This window comes from Callithrix jacchus, chromosome 21, assembly GCF_049354715.1.
Source record: "Callithrix jacchus isolate 240 chromosome 21, calJac240_pri, whole genome shotgun sequence".
Classification (NCBI taxonomy): domain Eukaryota; kingdom Metazoa; phylum Chordata; class Mammalia; order Primates; family Cebidae; genus Callithrix; species Callithrix jacchus.
Genome location: NC_133522.1, coordinates 7,337,070 through 7,360,465, shown reverse-complemented (window position 1 = coordinate 7,360,465; position 23,396 = coordinate 7,337,070). Strand labels below are relative to the sequence as shown.

The window sequence follows — 23,396 nt, the reverse complement described above, 5'->3', positions numbered from 1 at the left end:
CACTGTTTACAATCACAAAGACCTGGAACCAACCCAAATGCCCATTGATGATAGACTGGACAGGAAAATGTGTCACATATACACCATGGAATATTATGCAGCAATCAAAAATGATGAGTTCGTGTCCTTTGTAGGGACATGGATGAATCTGGAGAACATCATTCTCAGCAAACTGACACAAGAACAGAAAATGAAATACCACATATTCTTACTCATAGGTGGGTGATGAAAAATGAGAACACCCGCCTATAAGTGGACACAGGGAAGGGAGTACTACACACTGGGGTCTATTGGGGAAAATAGGGGAGGGACAGCAGGGGGCAGGGAGCTGGGAAGGGATAGCCTGGGGAGAAATGCCAAATGTGGGTGAAGGGGAGGAAGGCAGCAAAACACACTGCCATATGTGTACCTATGCAACTATCTTGCATGTTCTACACATGTACCCCAAAACCTAAAATGCAATAAAAAAAAGGAATACAGAAGCAAATAAAATGATACCATTGTATGCTTAATATAATTTTAAAACATACCTGTAAATGTTAGTTCTTTCCTAAATGTAGCATTGATATGGTTTGGCTCTTTGTCCCCACCCAAATCTCATGTCAAATTATATTCCCCACATGTCAAGGGAGGGACCTATAATACCCATGTGTCAAGGAAGGGAGGTACTTCGATCATGGGAGTGGTTTCCCCCATGGTGTTCTCGTGACAGTGAGTGAGTTCTCACGAGAGCTGATGGTTTTATAAGTGTTTGACAGTTCCTCATTCACATGCTCTCTCTTGCTTGCTGCTGCATAAGACGTGCCTGATTCCTCTTCTGCCATGATTGTAGGTTTCTTGAGGCCTCCCCAGCCATGTGGAACTGCGAGTTGATTAAACCTCTGTTCTTTATAAATTATCCTGTTTCAGGCAGGTCTTTATAGCAGTGTGAAAACAGACTAAGACAGGCTAATGCTAATACATTGATACTTTATATAGCCTTAAGGAAACAGATAAATTGATCATATATATAATATAGCATTAGCTTCATGGTTAATAGCAGTTAAAGACAAAAATCAATGTTAACAGACATATTAATATTCAGCTAATGAGTTTAAGATTAATTGACTAACAACAGTGACAAAAAAATTTTATGTAAAATCTATTTCTATAGAAATGTAGAATCCAGAAACATGACCACGTATGTCTTGATGAAGATGCTAGATGCAGCATTCTGGCAGTATCTGAAGACTGAATCACAAAATCTGCTTCATTTTGTGGATCCCCCTAAAAATTTGGGTCAAAGGTGCAGCATTTAGAATCTACAAGGGAGAGGAGGAGGCATTAGGAGAGAAAGAACAAAATAACATAGGAAAGAAAGATTAAGAACAGATTCAGAAAGAAAGATTAAGAACTTCCTTAGTATGAAGAACCAAGCCACCTTGACTGTGTTGTGTTACTATTACTACAGTGAGTAGTAAGTGAACTAGTATTGTAAGGCGGTCCTAGGCGATTCTTCAGCAGGAAAACAACACTCAAAAGGCTGTGAATGCTGAATTAGCAACCTTCCTGGAGAGGAAGATGACAAACGATTACCAGGCACCAAATTCCAATCCTTATCTGATACCGGTTTTCTGAAAAAGGAAATTAAGGTGGCATATAGAAATTGGTGTGTTATAAAGAATTACCTGATGATTATGCCATTGATCTTATTCCCATTAACTAACAGATTTTGCTACAGGGATTTAGCAGTGATTGAATTTATGTTATTGGCATTACTAAAGCACAGTGGAGTAATTTATACAACTACTGCAAACAATTTAGAAGGCATAAATTATTTTTAGAGTAAAAATGCAGGGATACTAAAGTCAACCCCCCTACCCAGTTACCTGCTTAGTAATGAATGACTTGGAAAAAATAATGACTTCGTAAATGTCAACTAAATTATATAAAAGAATAAAAAAAGATATTTACAAATATTTTTTCAATTAAAATTCTTAAATGAAAATTAAAGAATTAAAATGATTTAATATTTTCATTTATATGATAGATGAATTACGTCATATTGCTATTCTTTACAGTTTGGATATAACTATTGTGTAAACAGGTTTCAATAAAAGTCTGCCTTATAGTTCATGTGTATATATATATAATTGGTTTAAATAACCATCATATGAGAGTGTATAAAAAAGCAGATAAATATTCTTCCCCTGCCCCATTCAATGTCACCACTTGTCTGTGATTTTAATATTCTGTGTGTGTCTGCTCATCTGTTACAAATATATTGCACTTATATAGCATTGTTCTATTTATTTCAAAAGTGACAAAATACACCGTAATTTTTTAAACTAGCAATTACTATAGACATCTCTTCTGATCTATACTTTTCAGTCACTTAAACATCTCATAATATAGATGTGTTATAATGTTTTGACCATTGCCCTACTGAGGACATTCAGAATATTTGCAGTTGTTTCTATTATATTAAAATTAATCTCCTTTTACATGTATCTTTATATATTGCTATTTTATTTCTGTAGGATATATTCATAAAAGTAGAATTTGCTAGATTAAAAATATATAAAATCATCATATTATCATCATTATTATTGAATAGGTAGGTACTACCTAAGCATGGTAAAAAGAAAAAATTCTAAAAGGAAAAAGGAATATAAAAACAAAGTCTATTACACACTGATTCCTGCTATGTTAGAAAAGTTTGAAGAGTATCATCTTTATAGACATCTTTAAATATCATCTTTATTTATTTATTTATTTTTGAGACGGAGTTTCACTCTTGTTACCCAGGCTGGAGTGCAATGGCACGATCTCGGCTCACTGCAACCTCTGCCTCCTGGGTTCAGGCAATTCTTCTGCCTTGGCCTCCTGAGTAGCTGAGATTACAGGCACACACCACCATGCCCAGCTAATTTTTTGTGTTTTTAGTAGAGACGGGGTTTCACCATGTTGACCAGGATGGTCACGATCTGTTGATCTTCTGATCCACCCACCTCAGCCTCCCAAAGTGCTGGGATTACAGACGTGAGCCCCCGTGCCCAGCCTGAAGAGTATATCATCTAATATACATACTAACCCAGAAGACTGAATTATGATAATCATTAATGAGTGAATAGATTTACCAGAGACTATCTTGGTATTAGATATTCAACAAAGTTGTCTTACTGTATTTCAGTAAAATGTCTGTGGCAGGTTCTTACTTCATAGGCATTTAAATTGTTCAGCCCTATCACTTAATAGATTCTGAAAATTGATATTTTATAGATTATATAGACTACCAGATTTTCAAAGGATAGGCAGACATCTTTTAAAAATCTTCAAATTTTGTAATTGTATTGCTCTTCCTATACAAAATAAGACTTAGAATCCAGATGAACCATTGGTAACTATTTACTGGCAACCAGTCTTAAGATAAATGCTTAAAGGAGTTGCCTAGAAAAGACAAAGACCTCCCTAACCACTCCCTACCCCCGGGTCACTATATGATAACAATGAATAATAACTAGAATGTATGCTCACTGACGGCTGGGATTTTTATTTTTCCTACTGTATCCCCCAGTGGCTAGAGTAGTGTCAGAGATAGAGACTCAATAAATACTAATTGATTGCATATTACTCAAATTTAGCGAAGAACTTGAGGACATGGGCTTTTAAATTATCTGATTCCAACATTTAAGCAAGGAAGAGCTAAAAAGCATTAACTCTAAATGGTAAACATAAAAACAACTGAAAGCAAGTAACATAATGCAAGGGTAACTTGTTAAAAGTAATGTTATACATATCACGTAAATCACACATCACATCCAAGTCTTGTTCTACTTCCTAGTTTTAGTGTTTTAGTTTTCACAGTGCTAGGGGGTTAGCTGGTCTGTTACCAGAAGTATCTTTGCATCATGACATATCACAGGTACATAATTCAACTCAATTCACACATAAACAAGAAAAAAAAAAAGAGAGAGAGAAACAGCTAGGAGACTCAGAGGCACATTTCATGGCGAGACACCTTAGGAAGAGTGAAGAGAGAACTCTCATGGTTCGGCAATGGTAAACTGGAAGCGGAAGTATTTACTAATTTCTTAAAGTACTTTCTACCATTTTGATGCCAGAAAAAATAAAAGTTGCCTGATAAATTAACTTTTTGCCAAACGGAAGTGATTAGTAGCAGGATTATTTTCCTTCAAAATTATGTAAAAGTGATTTTTTAATTTATATGCATTTTTTGTCACCAGTGGCAATGAAAATATAGCAGTGAAACTTGTAAATTAGGGCCATCATAATACTTCCAAAAGTAAAAAAAACTAAATGTTTCCAATTAAAAGCAGTGATTGGGATGTGAATCTGATTTGATAGACTATATTTTACATTGAGTATAATGACTAATATAAGAGAGCTATAACTAGTAGAAAGATAACTCAGTAAGGTTCTGCTGTTTTGGAATCATGAAATTATTTGACTCACAAAAAAATGTGCTTTCAAAATCTTTTGAAACAATTTTTCTGAAATTTATTTCTAAAAGTCAGACAAAACTTTAAAAGTGACACGTTTATACTAAAGATACATGCGTGAGCAAAAAAAAATCAGCACGGAATACAAAAATGAAATAGTAAAACTTTAATTAATACAGTATTCTGAATACAAGTAGAATGCCACTAGATACGAATTGTATATCCTAAGAAATCTGTAAGAGTGTGAGTTGAGATAAACCAAGTTTAGGATAGCCACTTCACTATTCACATTTTAATCAGTGCTGCCAGAAGCTAAAGCACTTTCTTTTAGGCTACAATTTGCAATAAAATCATAGACCCATCTTCCTTGTTATGAATCAAATGAACATGTTTGAAGGTGATTTGTCCTCATTTAATGGCAGTTGGTGTAAGTCAAACCACAGAGAGCCCTTAACAGAGACTAAGCACCAGATGATGAACTGTTTGTGGCTTTTATTTTGGGCCATCTTAAGTTTTGTGTTTTCCATTAACATTCATGTGCAAATTTAACATGGAAGTTTCAGCTTGGTGATCTTGCCGACGGTACTTACAATAGTTTTAACGCAAATGATAACTTTCAGAACAATCTCAAGTTTAATCGGTTACCATTATAAGATGCAGAACTTTTTCTTTAATGTTTTCTGGTCCCTGAAAATTCAATAGGGCCAAATGCACTAACTGGAAATAGCATTTTTTTAAGTCTTAATTGAAGATGATAATGGATAAAACAACTATATAGGCTCTCATACACAATCTTTCTAAATTTTCACCCTGTAAGAAATGATTACAATGTCCTTCAGGCTTGTTATATATCCCCACAGAATCAAAAAGAAAGCCAACAAAGAATTTAACATTTCAACAAGATAGGAACTATTTACTGTAAGCATATCGTGAAATTCTGGAAGACATACTATCAATACTTTGAGAAAACACTATTAACATGTGTTGAAGAAGGCAGTTTATAAATGAAACATTACAAATCTTATGTTTATGCATACAACTTACAAAATAGAAAAAAGTTGCTATTTTTCCAATAGTATAGCATCACACTAACACTATATAGTTAAGATCGAAACTTCTGTACACACGTTCACTACACCTCCAAAGCAGCATATGCCTCTTAGACATCCTCATTTGTTACTTAACATATGCCAGTCATTGTTGCAGGGATTTGCACCAGTTTGAGCAGGCGAAAGCCATCATTCTGCCTTAACTTTAGACAAAGTTAACTAGTTTCAGGGAACAAAAGTTTCATAATCAATGAAGAAACATTAATACCAAATTCCCACAACAGGATGGAAAACATTTCTAAGGAGAGGATATAATCCTAACAGAATGGACTATACTCCTAGGTACAGTGAATGTGGGAATTAGGAGTCTGAAAAAATACATTAAGATATACAAAATGTAAGTGATTATCAAATCAGTAGTAACTACTAGAAACTTAAATATGAATTATTGATGTTTTTCTAATGCAACATCATCCAGTTTACTGCTTAGGACTACTTTCAAAGCTGATCTGTCATTACATTTTGCCATTAGTGCAAATTAATACCCAAACAATAGGGAGCAGTTTGAATTACATGGAATTTAAAAAAACAGAATGATTGTATATCTAACTTTTTGAATTCTGAAAACAGTGCTATAAAACTCAATTATTCCTAGCTTCTACAATCTTCTACCATAATGAAACATGGTTGCCCACAAATTCTTTTCCAGAGGAAGTAAATGCAAAACACATTTATGTTTTGCTGCTGGTCTCCTCATACATGTGCTTCATCAGTGAGAGCACTACTCTAGGCATGCATTTATCCTACTACTTTAATGTAACTGAACATGAGCAAAACAAATAGTTCACATTTGGTAAGTGATTTGTTTTGGTGGCAGGCTTATTTTTTTAAATGAAAACAAATCTCTAAAATCAAATGGCCAGTTTGACAACCTGAATTAGAACTTAAATCTGTAAAAAAATCTTAACCCATGGAAAGCAGTTTCTGAAAAATACACAATCTGTTTTTCCCTTTGGCTTTTTCTTTCATACGTGAAGATTATTGGTGAAAATCAAAAGGTAACTCCAAGTTACATAGGGCATCATTTATCACTGCTTTGTAATAGAAATATATATATTTTTAACTTGAATTTCAAAGAATTTAAGATTTTTTAAAATTAAAGCTCTAGTCCAAGTTTCCAGCTGTTAATTTTTTAAAAAATATAATTTGGGTCTCTGATAGAGAGAACTTAGCTGGGCTAAGCTACTTGGGTAATCTTACAGGATAGTGAGGTTGAGACAGAGATCATTTCCTGAACACAGGTGACCTTTAAGAGAACGATTTCCTCACTCAAACAGTTATGCAGGATACTGCCAGATCTCCACTACAAAAAGCCTGCCAGAATTTCTAGACAACTGTCTACCATCCATGTTAAAAACCTTGTACCACCAGAGGCAAAGCAGATAAAATAAGTCAACTTGTTTCTAGTCTAGACTACCTAAATAAATTCATAAAATCACATGGAAAAATTAATGAATAGAAAGTAACTTTATCTGATCTGTCAGCCAAAAAAACCATTACTAATTATCCATAAAAAGAGAAAACTCAACCATAAATGTCTACCTGTTTAAATAAAAATGCCAATCTTGGAAATCTTTTAACACCAAGACATAGAAAAGTTTGCAAATTCAAGATGATGCTTAAAATGAAAGCTATGGTTCAAAATTTGTATTCATAGTAAGAGACTAAAATCTTGTCACTGCAAAATTCCCCTTGGCTTTTGGCATCGACATTGAAAGATTTTAGTCTTTTGGTCACTTGAAGCTGCTACAAAATACAATAAGCCTTTATAATGGGGGCAGGGGAAATATAGAATTGAAGGATAGTTAACTACATCACATACAAGTAAAACATAGTTTGAAATAAACACAGTCATTTCTGCTAGGGATCTGAAGATATAAGAAGTTTCCCACTATCCTTTCCTTTTTGAAGACGATCCTCTAAAGAAATAATTCCTTTAAGTTACTGTTAAGTGGTGGTGCCTGGCAGCAGCTTCAATAGGCTAGTCTTCAAGCCAAGTAATTAAGTAATCTCACAAGGAATAATCATACATGGCAACAGGGTAAAAAGCAGGGCAGTTCTTCCATGCACAAACATTTCAGGAGAAAAACCATCAATTTTAAAGATAACCATCAGGTTTCAGGTATCCTAGCACAATCTAAACCTAGGTTTTGCTTTATACCATTGGTGACTAAACATTAAGTTTTGCAGTGAGGTGTTTTTTTTTTTTTTTCTTTTTGCCTGCAACTATATACACATTGCAAAACTATTCTGCATCACATGATTTTAAATGAAATAAATATAAAAATGAACCACACAATCAACACATAACTTTAATACTCCACATTTATCTTGATCACAATGGTGGTAAACTTCTAGTCAACAATCTTGTGAGTTGAGGAGTTGATTCTCATTCTCATATCCATCAGGCAGATAAGCTCTCCGTAGCTGGTCAGACTTAGGTATGGAGCCTCCATTCTTCACATGGCGAGATAGGAAAGCACGGACTGCTGGGTGATCAGCCTTCTCAAGTGGGATGTTGGCTTCCAGGCACATTTTCACAAAGTCCTGGATAACACTGACTTTCTCTGTTTGCGCAGTACTGTTGCACTGAAGAGATGCAGTTAGGGGCCTCTGCTTCTTTCTCACATTCTGCTCTTCAAATTCTGCCTTCCTCTTGGTATGAGTCTTTGACTTGAGGTGGTCACTAATGGCAGACTTGCGAACATGATTCAGAACCACATTGCAAGAAGTGCAGAAGAGTTTTCCTCCATCTTCATGCAGCTCACCTCCGAACTCAGTGACTCGATCCAGGGGAGTCACATACAAAGCAGTCTTAGAACGGTTTCGAGCAGGTGGTGCTGTTACTACAAATCGCTCCATTCTCACTCTAAATAAATATGGTTCTTTCAAGACAAAAGAAACAAAGATAAGTGTTATAACAACAGTTCATTCTCAAAGTAATTAACAATAAAAGGCGGTATATAAACACTTTAAGATTAAAGACTTCAATAAACTACAAATTAGTAGTGTGTCTACTAATCTTAACTTACCCGAAATATATAAGGAAAGGCAAAACTAGAACAAGTTACTAACTGGTAACACTCAGGTCCATTCCTTGATTTTTATGAAATTCAAATAAATTAGAACTACAAAGAAAGAACTCACACTAACCCAGATGTCACTGTTACTCAGGGAAACCTAATTGCAGGTCAACATTTAGGGTATAATTTATATTACTCTCCTCCAATTTAGATATGTATTCTAGTTTAAAAGAGCTTCTTTCCTGTCACAATTCTGGGATGACTGATTTTAGGAACAAACTGTGGAAAAAGTTTTTTCAAACAGGTGGGCCTGTAAACTGCCATAATTCTATATGAAGATGAATATAATTTCAAAAATTCTTTTGAGTAAAAGCTCCAAAAAAACAAAACCCAGACCAAATGCAATTAACAGCAACAATGACATTAAATTGTAAAGCCAAAATAGAGTTCAAAGTAAGTTATTCTGTAATGCATGTACACCTGTTTTCCAAAAGGTGTTAAGATATGCAAAGTCTTATTTCTCTAATACTTTCGTTTCCTTTTTAAATTAAAATTAATAATTATATTTGTTAATATTTATTTCACTGATTAGTAAGAACAAAATCAAGAACATAGTGTCTAGGATACAGCAAAACCTCAATTTAACAAGTTGATGGAAAAAATAAATGAGTATCTTCACTATCTGTCCAAATACTTACACTTATTTAATGTAGAAGCAGCTTAATAATTTCTCAACTTATCCTAATAACATCCTTTCATGACCACAGCACTAAGTAACAAAATCACAGCCTTATGGGCATCGAAATCTTTAGATAAGGAACATACTTTGGTAGGTGAAAAGCATCATTAAGTCTTAATTGTTCCCTGGGGCCATACCTTTAGGCTCTTACAATAACCAACACTTTTAAGAAGTTAAAGTGAATTTGACAGAATTCCAGATGAAATTCTGTCTGCATAAATACGTTAGAGAAAGAACTCTAAGTGTGCTCTGAAGAATTATGCTTTATAAGTGTAATCAGAAACTATGGAGTATTCCATGAACACATACTAAAGAATAGCTGGGTAACAGGAACTCTTTCAAAAGAACTATAAACTGCCAGTGTATCAGACACCACGGATGCAAAAAATCAAACATTTCACAGAAATTCTGAAAAGTACAATAAAGTCTAGGTTTTAATATATTTCATTTCCTTATTTTAAGTGCACAACTCTCATTTGCCAAATGTTGTGTTAGGCTACAGGTTTGCAACGGCAGAGAAGACAGTTATGATTCCTACCTAGTACTTACCATTACACGTTTGTACTTTAAGTAAACGGTATGTTTTACACTCCCAAGACAAATCAGTACCAATTACTACGATTAATGGTTCTAACCTAGTTGTGATCAACATGAAATATCTGTGCCCTGTAATGCCTAAATCTCACTATGTCAAAAGTCTTGTATCTTTAAATATTTGGATTTCAAAAACAGTAACCAAGCATGTAATTCTTTGTAGCATAAAATGCTCAATTATTTCTGCTAATGTGAAAGGCCTATATTTTCCAAAGATTTTATAATTTCAAAAAGTCTGTCTGTGTTACTGCAGAGGCAAACTTCCACCCAGTAGAGGTGGCTTGGGTTTACATACCAGAAGAACAAAAATGTTTAATAGAAGATAAAGATATTTTCAACAAATGAAGAAATTAAAAAGTGCACGAGTTAGCCAACAAAAGGGAAAAAGCAAATCATTTACTAGATCAAAACAAAACTCATCATAAATTTTCAAGTTTCAGGGTTTACCGGATTAGTTTCCAGTTTTTTTCGTCTTGATACTTAGCAAGGAAGGGTCTCCAGAGCAAAACCAGAGGCACATCAAATCCTGGCACTTTTCGTTCAATCCCGAAGATGCCTTCAAATCAGTTTTTCAACAAGTGGTGGTGGGGAAATAGTTTCTGGGCTTGCACCCGATTTTCCCTGTGGTGCCAGGAAGTCATGCCTTTACTGTAAAACACGAAAAACAAATGGAAGGGAAAAAAATGGGGGACGGAAGGGAAGGAGGTGACTGAAAAGATGAACAAGAACGTCAACAACTGCCACCACGCAGGTGTTTCCAAAACCGCTTGGTAGCTAATTCCACACTACAAACTCGATTCCAACGTTTACCCTAACACTTCCCTTCCCCAGGTCCTCCTCGGGGGTCCGCCCGCTAGGCACCTCCTCAGGCTCCCCAGGCCCCGAGGTTCGGGCGGGGGCGGGGGAGAGCCGGGGCGCGGGACGTTCCCGGCGTCTGGGCTCCCTCCTTCGGCGCCGAGCCCAGCACGCCGGCGCCCCACCGTCCCGACCCCGCTAGCCGGGCAGGGCCGAGTCCCAGGTGCCAGCTGTGGGCCCGGGAACTCGACAGCCGAGTTGGCGGCAGTCTCAAGGGAGGCGGCAGCAGGCGCCTGGCGGAGGCGGCCGCTGTCAGGCTTCCCGTCTCCTCCCTCTTCCTCCCGCCGACAACTGTGCCCCGGCCCCGCCCCCGGTTCCAGCTTCAGGACGGAAGGCCCGGGGCCCAGAGCCCGCACCAACGGCCGGGCCCACCTTCGGCCTCCCTAGCTCCTTGGTACCGTAGGATCGAGACCGCCGTTAAGGGAAGTGGACAAGGCTCGGCCGGAAAGGAAAAGAGGAGGAAGAAAGAGCAAGGAACAAGGCAGGAGGAAGATCCGTCGCTGCCGCCGTCGCTGCCGTTGCCCGATCAAGCCCCGCGGCGGCCGCCGTGTCCCCCGCCGCGCCCCGTCCGCCTGCACCGCCTATGGCAGAGCCCGTAGGCGGTCCCCAGCAACCGCCGAGCAGCATTGACCAACAGATGGCCGGTCTATCAAACAGACTGCTAATTTGACCAATAGTAGTGGAAGGGCGGGCATGAGCATGATTGGCAGCTCTCGTTTTCCAATAAAAACGGGGGGCGTGGGTGGGCGGAGCCGGAAGTAGAGCCCAGCCGAGAGGCCCCTGTCCGGCTAGGGAGGAGGGAAGGGGGAGGGAACTAGGGAGGAGGAGGAGGTTAGCCTAGGCAGCTACAGCGGCGGCGGCGCAGGGCTGGTACGCGCTGGGCGGCGAGAGCCTCATGGCGGAGGAAGAGAGCGACCAAGAGGCCGAACGCCTCGGAGAAGAGCTCGTGGCCATTGTGGAGTCCCCGCTGGGCCCTGTGGGGCTTAGAGCTGCGGGCGACGGCAGAGGCGGCGCTGGCAGCGGCAGCTGCGGCGCCGGCGTCGGGATCAGCAGTCGGGATTACTGCCGACGCTTCTGTCAGGTGAGGCGCCCGTTGGTCGCCCCGACTTGTCACCCGGGTCCTGGGCCTTTCTGCGTTTCCTGGCCTTCTCGTCCGTGAATCTGGTGTCTGTCCAGTGCCCGATCTTCTGCCCCAACAAGGCGGGTGAGGGTGAAGCTCCCTCCTCCACCTAGCCGGCAGGGGGTGGGGGGCGGGGAGCACGGCGAGGGTGACTCGCGGGCTCAGGGTTGGTCAGAAAGTGAGAGTTTGTTGGGGATGCAGGAGCTGGGAAGGAGGAAGGTCGGCTGTCCGGAGAGCTGTGCCCTGACAAGCCTTCCCTACCCCAAACACACCTTCCTGCCTGAGTCCCGCCTTTCTTACGCTTCCTACCTTGGTCCTTCGCACCTCATTTGGCACCTCTCGTAACATTTTCTGTCTTCCCTTCTCTGCCGCTTGCCCCGATGTTCTCCCCTTTTTTCCGGGATCGGAGACTTGCCCTCTTTCCTGTCATTGCCACCGTTCCCCCTCTTCTAGGGTCTCCTGTCATCCCCTCACAAAAGCCCGCTGGGCCGGTTCCCCCTTGGCGTAGACGCTGCCCCGCGGTGATTTAGTTACTTTTTTTCGGACAGAGGGTGCGTTAAGGCAGTGTGATTGTCATCTTTATTTTAAAAACCTCCTTCCGTTGACACACGCACTCTTTTCTAATTAACTGCTTATAATGAGTAATTTTCCTGAAACTTGCTCCGGTTAACATCACCACCCCCCCCATCCTTCAATTTTTAGCGTATTTTATTCAGCCTGTAAAACACAGTGTCTGAACGGTGACGTTAAATTATTTACTCTGTCGACTCTCACAGGGGTTTGATGTTGTTCAAAGTGTTAGTCAAATATAGCAATACACCCCGACTTGTTTAGGGGTACAGTTTGTGTATTCTGCATTCTTACCTAGTTGCATTTATACTTTAAACGTCTGTTCCTTTTCACAACAGTCTTGTTTTGCAAGCTACTTGGAAAAACAACAAAAACAATTAACTGCTCATTTTCCATCCCACCCCTTTTTAAATGTGTCTATTATTTTGGACGTACAGCATTCAGATTCTGGCCCCACCATCTCCTAGCTGAATTTATTACCTTGGACAAGTTACTCCGTGTCTCTGTTTCCCCTTCTGTCAAAGAGGAGTAATAGTTCAATTATGTGAAGGGTTTGGATCAGGTTATTAATTCCATTCTGATAACAAGCAGGAAATAAAGTTAATGAGAAGTGGACATCATGTTTGCTGACATGTCTTTCAGTGCTTGTAAGGGATTTCTTTCAGGGCCTGTAAGGGAATGCCTGTAAGAATTCCCTTACAAGCATTGAAAGAAAAAGGATGGAGTTGACATTTTTTGAACACAAGTTGAACTTACATTCAGGTAAGTTTTTAATGTTTTAATTTAACTTGCCTTTTGTTCATGTTTTTCCCCCGTGTCATAAAGAAGGAAGGGTGTGTCAGTTTCTTTGGCATTGCTTAGTTGATGACTTTCTTGAAAATATACTTTTATTTTGATAATTGGCATTCACTGAATTTAGAGGTTCAGTGTCGTCTTTTCAGAGCACTTGTTTTCTAACTATACTTTTTACATATAGAAACCACGCTACTGGTAGATTTTTGTATCTGTTGGAATTTTAAACTTTGGAAAATTAGGATACAATTCATGTTTTTAATATATTCAAGGGCTGAAAAATCTCTTTAATTTTTTGTTTTGCTTTTTATACCATTAGCAAGCAACTAAAATTTTTAGAACCAATGACAGATTTAGCCTGCAAAACAATGTCTGAATAGTGACAGTACAATATTTTAAGAACAAATGAAGTTGACTATTTTATGACTTCCCTACCTCCTGTATATCCAAGGAAATAAAACTAAACAGGAAGAACTTAATGAACTTGTATTTTCTATTGCTAAATTATGTTTAGACTGACATACTTTCATGTTACCACCTTTTACCTGGAAATAGTTTATTACTGGAAACTTTACATATTTAAAATACTTTAGATTACCGACGGGGCTGCTCTGAGGTGCTGTCGTGATTGTGCTTTGTGAAGTCCTTTCTGATATTAAAACTTTTAGATGGAATAAAATATTCCTTTATTAAGTTGAATTTTATCTACTGAGAAATAAAATTCTACCATAGTAATTGCTTTATTTGCCAGTAAGGGAAGCAGGGGATTATTTAATTCCTAGTTGAAGATATCTTTTTAAAGTTTTGGTTTTCTGACACTTACTGAGGCTAATATTAAGTATAATAATTTATTATATTATGTATAATATACATATTATATTTATTATATTAAGTATAATATATTATGTATAATATATGAAGTATAATTATACTTAATATAATATACACAGTATATTTAATGTTATATATTTAATATTAATATTAAATGTTATATAATATAAAATATTAATATTAAATATAATATATAATATACTAATTATTTATTAGTAAATGACTTAATCGTGAGTGATGAAATGGATATGTGCACTTGGGGTATGCGGCAGTTAACTACATACATGAATTATACAGACAGCTTAGTCGTGTTTCAAAGAAAGTCTCCAGTTTATCTTCCTCTTTTTAGAGGGAAATATGAATCAAAATTTCTTGGCAGTTAGTTATGTGGGCACAGTGAGAGAGGAAGGAACCCTTCTTTTCCAGAGAGGTTTTTGTGTCTTATATCATAAGGAAAAGTAAAGCAGAAGATACAGTGTAATGTTGGACTGGCCCTGTCTCATCCTCCCCTGGCTCTTGTTAGCTGACTCAATAAATGCTAAAATAAAATTGGCCCTTAACTGATACTTAATTTGCTTTGAGGAGGAAAGGTAGGGGAAAGTAACTTTTAGGGAAGGCTTACCAGCTCTTAAGCTTCAGACAGCAAGTTACATGGTTGAAATTGAGGCCTGAACAAGTTAATGTGTCTTAGTTTCCACTATGTAGACATGCTGGGATTTCAACTTAGTCTTCAATTTCTGCTGAAAAGCAGATTGAAATTATAAGTAAATCCTCAATTAAAGAGGGTTTTTTTTTTTTTTTTTTTTTTTTTTGCAAGTGATGTCAAAGGAAAAAGAAGTTTCTGGAAATAACTTGGTATCATGGATGAAAAATTTATAAAGTGCTCCTGCATTATGACACAGTAGTAAAAAGTGTTTCAAGAAGCAGTCTGTTACTGTCTGATTTGTTAAGTGCTGTAAACACTTCTCTAATTCCTGAAAGTTTTAATGACTCCATTTATTTTGCCACCAGATACATTGATTTTTTTGGGCATAAATTGGTTGTAAACTGAGGAAGTTAAGACACTTTCTTCTTAGTTCAGTCCTAGAATGAACATAATGATTAATAAAAAAGGATTTCTGTAACCACTTTGATATATTGATTAAAATATAATTTAAAATTATTATACACTGTGATAGGGTTAATATTCATGCTGTGAGGATGTCATGAATGTAAAAAGAGAGAATGAACATAAAGTACTTAGTATTGTACCTAGCACATAGATAGAACTTAAATAGGTAGATGCTATTAATATTCTCTCTTGTAAAATCCTCTGAGGATTTAAGAGCGACATTAGAGATAATCTGTAAGTAGCTTATAATTTGCGTCTTGCACTAAACTTTAGAGAAACTCTAGGAATTCTTAAATTCTTTTATTTAACTAGAAAAGTTGAATGTTCCTGGTGAAACACAATGATTTATAAAATAACTGTGGCGGGGTTTGTAAGATCTCTATGGCAGGGGTTCTCAGAGATTTTGTTTCCCATAGGGGACATTTGGCAATTTCGGGAGATAGTTTTGATTGTCACGTCTCTTTTGTTTTTTATTAATATACATAGTTTGAAGTCATATAAGGCCTAAATACCAGGAATTGCATTTTTCTGCTAATAGAGACCTAAGTGGCTTAAATAAGGTGGGCATTTATTTCCCCTATAAAAATATCTTGAATAGCCAGTGTAGAGACGGTGTGGTGGTAATACGATCATTTGCTCTTTCTTGTCAGTCATCCTTGTCTTACCATCTTGAGTTGGTGTCAGGATCCAAGGTAATTGCTTGAGTCGCAACCATCACATCTGACTTGCCAGTGGCAGGAGCTGGGTGTCACTGTGGTGTAAACCAATCCAAGTTATTCTAAAGTCTACTCAATGACTCACTTTCATCTTGAGTTATCCCCATTTGAAAAGAATGTTAGAGGCTCCGCCGGGTGGCTCACACCTGTAATCCCAGCACTTTGGGAAGCCAAGGTGGGCCAATTCACTAGGTCAGCAGGAGTTTGAGACCAGTCTGACCAATATGGTGAAACCCCATCTCTATTAAAAAATACAAAAACTAGCCGGGTGTGATGGCATGCTTGCCTGTGACCCCAGCTACTCGGAGGCTGAGGCAGGAGAATTACTTGAACCTGGGCGGCGGAGGTTGCAGCAGTGAGCCAAGATTACACCACTGCACTCCAGCCTGGACGACAGAGCAAGACTCCATCTCAAAAACAGAAAAAAAGAAAGGTTAGGAAATTTTCCAAATTTTTGTTTCTTGATCAACACGTGCCTATGATTTTGTCAGTAAGGAAGAAAACGTAAATGGATATTGAAGAAAACAATTTTTTTTTTTTTTTTGCGACAGCTTATAACCAAAAATAGCAGTCATGCCCTGTTCCCTTCCTTTCCTGTGTCTTATTCTCCAGAAGCTATCGCTGGCAACTCTGAGTTTTGATATTTGCCTCCATATTTTTAAGTATTTTTTTCCCTAGTTGTTTTAGGTGGAGTCAGTTGACCTGCTACAGGAAGGAGATAGGGACTACTTTACCGTCTCACTACTGATCTCAGAATTGAGCATGTCCACTGTGTGCTTTTTGATTATACCCCATTTTTTGTTTATCCCCTTTTTTCCCCTTACCCTCTTTGTGTCCAGATATTCAGTCTCTTGAGAGAATTAGGAGTTAGTTTTCATTGTTTTGTTAGGGGAGGGATCTGGGAGAGATTTTGAACTGATCTTTTTGTTTCTGACTCTGTTTTCATGTCTTCTTTTGAAGGTATGTGGTGCCTCAAATTCCTGAGATTTTCTGGGGTTCTGGGGTTGATTCAAGCACAATCATCTTGTTCCCAAACTCCCTCTACTGATGGCTTGGCTTCAGTTTCTTAGGTTTGTTAAGTCAGTTACCACCCATCCATCTAATTTCCAACTACCCATATGTAGATATCTCTCCTTTCTCATTCCTTTGTCCTGTGGGTTTAGCTCTTTTAAAACACAAATATTTTTACTGTTATTTTAGTGGAGTTTTCAAGTAGGATCAGACGTAAATGTGTGTTCAATCTGTCGCATTTAAATAGAAGTCTCAAATTAGTTTTCTAGCTCAGTAAATAATAGTGTGAAAGATGAAAAGGAAAGTATTGAAAATAATTTGCAGTCATTTATTCACTTTTGAAAAGGAGTATCCTGTTTTCTGATCTATTCTGTAGTGAATATGCAGAGCTAGAAATAATTTAATTGCATTATGTGTTCTTTTTGGCAAAATTATTTTATTTCTCAATTGAAAATGAAAATTTTAGCTTTTTAAAAAGTGGTTCTCAAATTTTGGCACATTTGGGTTATTTCAAGTCTTCATAAAAGATGAATTCCCTGGAAAGACATTAACTTATTTATTATAATTAGGAAAAAACAAAACAAATGAACCTTAGATTTGATGGCTGTATTTGGGGAGCTAAATCTTTTCTTTTTTTCTGTTATTGCCACTCTTTAATGCCTTTATAGGTTACTTTCAGAGTTGAATTGAACTAATTGTTCATAATGACATTATTTGTAATAAATTATTGAAAACCACCTAAATGACTATTGTTAGGGGTGTTGGTACATGTAATGTAATCCTATGCCCCTTCTCCCTAAACAATGATGTATTTAAGGAATATTTATTCATACGAGAAACTGTTTATAGTATAACTGCTGAAAAGATACAGGACACGGGTGATTTCACTTTTGTAAATTAAAAAGACTGAAATATACCAAATTGTTGTTAACTTTGTAGTAGTATTTTATGGCTGAGTTTTATTTTACCTTTTGCATTTGTTAATTTTTTTTAATTTTTAAAAATTAAAGCTATAATCAAAGAAAAAGTATAAATAAACTTTTTTCTCTTCCTACCTCACAGATTGTTTATTTTTTTATTATTATTTTTTTGAGTTAGGGTCTGGCAGTGTTGCTCAGGTTGGGAGTGCCCTGTCTGCCATCTAAGCTCACTGCAACCTCCCCTTCCCGGGCTCAAACCATTCTTAGCCACCACCAGGCCCCACCCCCAGTAGCTGGCACTAAGGTGTGTACCACCAAGCCTGGCTAAATTTTTGTAGCTTTTTGGTAGAGTCAAGGTTTTATGATGTTTAACAGTCTGGTCTTAACTCCTGAGGTCAAGGATTCACCCACCTCGGCCTCTCAAGGTGCTAAGATTACAGCTGTGAGCTAGTGCTCCTGGCCCTAGATTGTTTATTCTGTAGATGTTTATTTTGTCTAAATAGATGCAAGGATATTTTGAGTATGATGAGATTTTAATGCTTTGTTTCCCCAAAACATGTAAGATCCTTTTATTAAAAAAAAAAGAATTGGTTAAATTGAATACCATTTTAGTTTGTTCATTACATTAATCATGATTATACCAATGACCGACCAGTGAGGTTCTAAACTTCAGTGGCATTTTTATACACAGTCTTTCATTAGATAGATGACTATTATTGCAAATAATCACTCATTACATTGCTTCAAAAAAATCTATCCCTGCCAGGGCATAGTGGCTCACACCTGTAATCCCAGCACTTTGGGAGTACAAGGCAGGCAAATCACTTGAGCTCAGGAGTTCAAGACCAGTATGGGCAACATGGTGAAACGCCATCTCTACAAAAAAAAAAAAAAAAAAAAATAGCTGGGCATGGTGGCACACACCTGTAGTCCCAGCTACTTGGGAGGCTGAGGTGGGAGGATGGCTTAAGCCGGGGGAGGTGGAGTTTGCAGTGAGCGGAGATCTCCAGCCTGGGTGACAGAATGAGACTCTGTGAAAAAAAAATTCTCAATTTTAATTGTGAAGATAAAATGGTAAGAGGAAATATATTTAAATGGAATTTATTGCTTTTAAGTTTTTGAATTATATCTTTGCATGGTTCTGCCAAACACAAGTAAGGCACCATTTGTACTGTTATTATTGGCACTGAATTTTCTGGCCTTCCTGCCAAAATGTGCTAAATTATACCTTAACAATTACAAACAAAAACAAAAACAAGAACTCGATGAAACTTGTAGTAAAATATGTGTCTGGTAAGATATGTGAAGAAAAAAATAAGATCGATTAAATCTGGTCAATCGAATGACACTGTAATTATATGTTAATATGTAATGTTAAGGATATTAGGAGATTTGGAGACATTATGGGAAACTAAATTTGAGAGGAGGTTGAATTGTGTGATTTATGAAATCCTAAAGTCCAGTATATTAACATTCTATACTGTCAACTTTTCAAAGCAGTGGTGAATACAAAAATAACTGAAAGACTCCATCTAACAGTAGAAAAGTCATTAATGTGAATGTTGAAGCTTGTCAATTATATAAGGCACTGGGGATATAATGGTAAGCAACCCGACATTGCCCAGTTTTGTGTACAGTTATACCTTTGATAAGTGCTATGAAGAAAAGGTATGCAGTAGTATAAATGGGAACTAATAGGAGGCTTGTCTATATTTGGATACCTGCGCAAGTTCTGCTCTGCTGAGATCCTTTGGTTTAGTTTGAATATGCTGAATTTAAGGTGCTTTTGCCTCATCCAAGGAGAGATCTTAAAGATAGCTGGACTCACAGAAGCCAGAGCTCAAAAGGGAGGTCTGGTTATCATAGCTGTGTGGATATTCAAAATCATATGTGTGAATGAGCTCACATAGGGAGAGAAAATAGGAAAAGGAGAGGACCTTAAAACCAAAGCTTGAGGAGCCTCAAAATTAAATGTCTCAGTAGGAAAAGATGAGTCTTCAAATAAAGTTTTAGAAGGATTAAAGAGGTTGCAGAAACCCAGAGAACTGTGGTGTCACAGAAGGCAAGGGAAGAGAATGTTTTAGGATGGGATGAATGTTAACTGGCATTGCAAACGGTTCAGATCCACTAGTGATTAACATGGAGTCTTGGGTGACTCAGAGCAGAATTGTTTTGGTGTAGTGATGAGAGATTCAGGTTGGAGTAGTTTGAAAGTGGGAGGTGAAGGAAAAGTAAGTAAATGTAAATTACCTATAAAGGAGAAGGAAAGATACGGTGGTAACTGGAGGCAGTGGGGATTGAAGGTAAGAATTTTTTTTTTCTTTTTTTTTAGTAAATTGGTATGAAGTGTGCACACTTAAAATCTGGTGAGAATGATCCATTTGAAAGAAAGACACAAATCTACAAAAGAAGGGATTATTTATTTTATGAAACCCTAAAGGGGAGGAAGGACAAGATTCAAAGCACAAGTAGAGGAGTGTTGCCTTATACAGTTTTGTGGTAGGAATACAGTTCATCTGTTAAGAGTACCTGGAGGTGGTTGGTAGCTGATTGGAGAGGTATATTGAATTCACCCGCGGAATCATTTGAAGATCAGTATGAATGCAGAATGACTACTAGTATGTACTTTTGTTTAGTGCTTATTTGTCTAGGTGAAGGCATGGAAAATGAGTTACATTCATTCAGGATTGAGTGTAGACTATGATAAATCAGTTAATTAACTTTGAGAAAGAAAGGAACAGCTTCATTTTTGGGCTTCATCTGTGGCAAAACAGTACAGAGAAGTGAAAGGAGAAGAGAAGGAAGAGAAGTGATTGTATCAGTACATATCAATAACACAGAATTGCCCTGTGTACTGTGAAGATAAGTGTGCATATATAATGTCCTAATAAAACATGTATAGTTCGTTAATATGTATTTCTACTACTAGAGTTTATTGACATTAAACAGTATGTTTCGGTTACTCTAGTTGAAATATTGTAAATATTCTTGCCAGTGATTTGATGTGGTATATTTTTAATATCTGAAAGATATTACTGGAATGCTTTCCATATGCATATGCTGTAGATATGTATATAACTCATTTTGAATGCTTTCCATGAATCAGGGACTGTCTTAGGTAATTTAATCCACTACCCTACAAGCTATGTGCTATTATTCTCATATTTTTTTTTTTTTTTTGAGTTTCACTCTTCTTGCGAAGACTGGAGTACAATGGTGCGATTTTGGCTCGCGGGTTCAAGCAATTCTCTTGCCTCAGCCTCCCGAGTAGCTTGGATTGCAGGCATGTGCCACCATGCCCAGCTAATTTTCTATTTTTAGTAGAGATGGGTTTCTCCATTTGATCAGGCTGGTCTCAAACTCCCGACCTCAGGTGATCCTCCAGTCTTGGCCTCCCAAAGTGCTAGGATTAGCTACCTCATTATTCTCATTTTCATAGGTCAGGAAAGTAAGATCAGAAGAGATTAAATGGCCTAAGTTGTATGCCTGGTATGTGATAATCAGACAGTAACCTAGCCAGTTTGACAGTCAAAAGCCAGCCAGTGCACTTAGCCTCTAAGGTATACATATACATTGTATTGTATCTAGGAATATGCGTTTGTATCTATTGTACCATCTGTGCACATGTATTTGATAATACTATAGCTTACTAAAGCAGTTTTGATTGAGTGGATGCAGTGGAATGGACACTGTTAAAAAGAATCAAGGCAGCAGAAACTAAAAATGTTCATAAATGTGAAACAAAAAATATCAAATGCAACCTATCAGAAGTTCCCCATTGGAAGTGATTTCTCAGGCAAGGCACTATGCCTTACACCTGTAATCCCAGCACTTTGGGAGGCCTAGGCGGGTGCATTACCTGAGTCCAGGAGTTCAAGACCAGCCTGACCAACGTGGTGAAACCCTGTCTCTACTAAAAATACAAAAAAATTAGTTGGGCACGGTGGTGCACACCTGTATTCCCAGCTACTCAGAAGGCTGAGGCAGGAGAATCGCTTGAACTGAGGAGGTAGAAGTTGCAGTGAGCCTAGATTGCGCCACTGCACTCCAGCCTGAGTGACAAAGCGAGACTCTGTTTCAGAAAACAAAAAAAAAAAAGGTGATTCTTAACTCTTGGTCCACTCCCCAACCCACCTGAATGGGATATACTTAGATGAGATAGTAACAATGGCTCAGTTACAACTTTTCTTCATAGCAGTTACGACTGTACACAAAATAGGGCAGTGTTTGGTGACCGCTATATCCCCAGTGCCTTATATAATTGACAAGCTTCAACATTCACATTGGCGACTTTTCTGCTGCTTAGATGAAGAGTCTTTTAGTTATTTTTGTATTCATCACAGCTTTGGAAAATTGACAGAATAGAGTCTTAATGTACTGGACTTTAGGATCTCTTATATTACACAAATTATAGCAGTTCTCAGAATGTAAATTTATGGTGACTACAAACCAGTAAAAATTATTTTATGTTTATTATCTTGTGTTTTAAAGGCAGAAGGGTATGGGATGTGTTTTAAATGTTTTTCCTAAATTATTAAAGTTTGTCAGTCTCTCCATATTTAGATTTAACCTTGAATATATGGAAATCCTACCAGTCCCAATACAGTAGATGTGCTTTTTTGGCCTTTATCTGTCCTACTATAATTTGACAGATCTCTCTAATTATAGAATTTATTTTTAAAGTGTAAAATTTACATATAGTCCGTCCTCATAAGAGTGTGAAGATCTGTTTTTCAGCTGATGGGAGTACAGATTATCACAACTTTTCTGGACTACAGTTTATCAAGATATATTAGAAACCTTAAAATAGACTTAGTCATTTTTCTTACAGCATTCATTTCTGGCAAATTATAAATTGGGACAAAATACTATTCTTCATAGCATTAATTATAATTAATGTAATAAATGAATTAAAATGGGAAAGCAACCAGAAAATCTAAAATAGGTGAATATCATTTCATCTTCCATAAATTAAAATTTTATGCAGCCATAAAAAATGATCTTTTCAGTATCTGTGTAACGATCTAGGTAAAGTTTTATTTGCAGTTTCTTGGTGAGCAGGTCCAAATTTCTTAAAAAAAAAATCAGATTCTTTTAAGAATGTCAAAACTTGCCAAACAAATACAACCCAACAATAATCCAGACACACCCCAAAAAAGTTATGAACCTTTGTTATATGCCACTATGGCACAGGTAATACTACCTGTTTTTTTTGCAAATAAATCGTAGTGTTGTTTGCCCATTTAATTTTATATTTTCTGTGACTGCTTTCATGATACAGCGTCAGGGCTGAATAATTGGGTTAGAGAAAGTATGGCCCATAAGCTGCTTTCTGGCTCCTTAAGAAAAAAGTATGTCAGTTCCTGTCCTAGATTCTCATTTATCCTTTGCAACAACCCTGTGCGATAAGTACTGTTTTCATCGTCATTTTATGAATGATGCAACTGAGACTCGGAGAGATTAAGCAGCTACCTTCAGAGACACAGCTAGAAAAGGGATCAAGATGTTAACAGTGGTTAGATGTGGACAGTGCGACGATGGATAATTTTTTTCTCTTATATTA

The 23,396-nt window shown here is 37.4% G+C and overlaps 3 protein-coding genes across 4 annotated transcripts in view; 1 reads left to right on the top strand and 2 right to left on the bottom strand.

Moving 5' to 3' along the window:
• Positions 1-4,593: 4,593 nt before the first annotated feature.
• Positions 4,594-8,430, bottom strand: LOC128928030 (CGG triplet repeat binding protein 1). The gene has a single exon (XM_054249047.2). The coding sequence runs from the start codon at positions 8,411-8,413 to the stop codon at positions 7,910-7,912; it is 504 nt and encodes a 167-aa protein (XP_054105022.1). The 5' UTR covers positions 8,414-8,430; the 3' UTR covers positions 4,594-7,909.
• Positions 4,594-11,318, bottom strand: LOC100402209 (CGG triplet repeat binding protein 1). Its single transcript, XM_008986447.4, has 3 exons — positions 11,161-11,318; positions 10,355-10,555; positions 4,594-8,436 (listed from the first exon to the last, which is right to left on the bottom strand). Exon 2 carries the CDS (start codon positions 10,546-10,548, stop codon positions 10,471-10,473), a length of 78 nt encoding a protein of 25 aa, XP_008984695.2. The 5' UTR covers positions 10,549-10,555; positions 11,161-11,318; the 3' UTR covers positions 4,594-8,436; positions 10,355-10,470.
• A 260-nt stretch (positions 11,319-11,578) lies between these two features.
• The window catches only part of ZNF654 (zinc finger protein 654), a 90,352-nt gene continuing 78,534 nt past the window's right edge, over positions 11,579-23,396 (top strand). For both annotated transcript variants that reach the window (XM_078358577.1, XM_008986450.5), the window contains exon 1: positions 11,579-11,843. Coding sequence is in view for 1 of the 2 variants with exons in the window: in XM_008986450.5 (XP_008984698.4) it covers positions 11,658-11,843 (186 nt within the window). In the remaining variant the exon portion in view is untranslated. The remainder of the gene's footprint in view (positions 11,844-23,396) is intronic.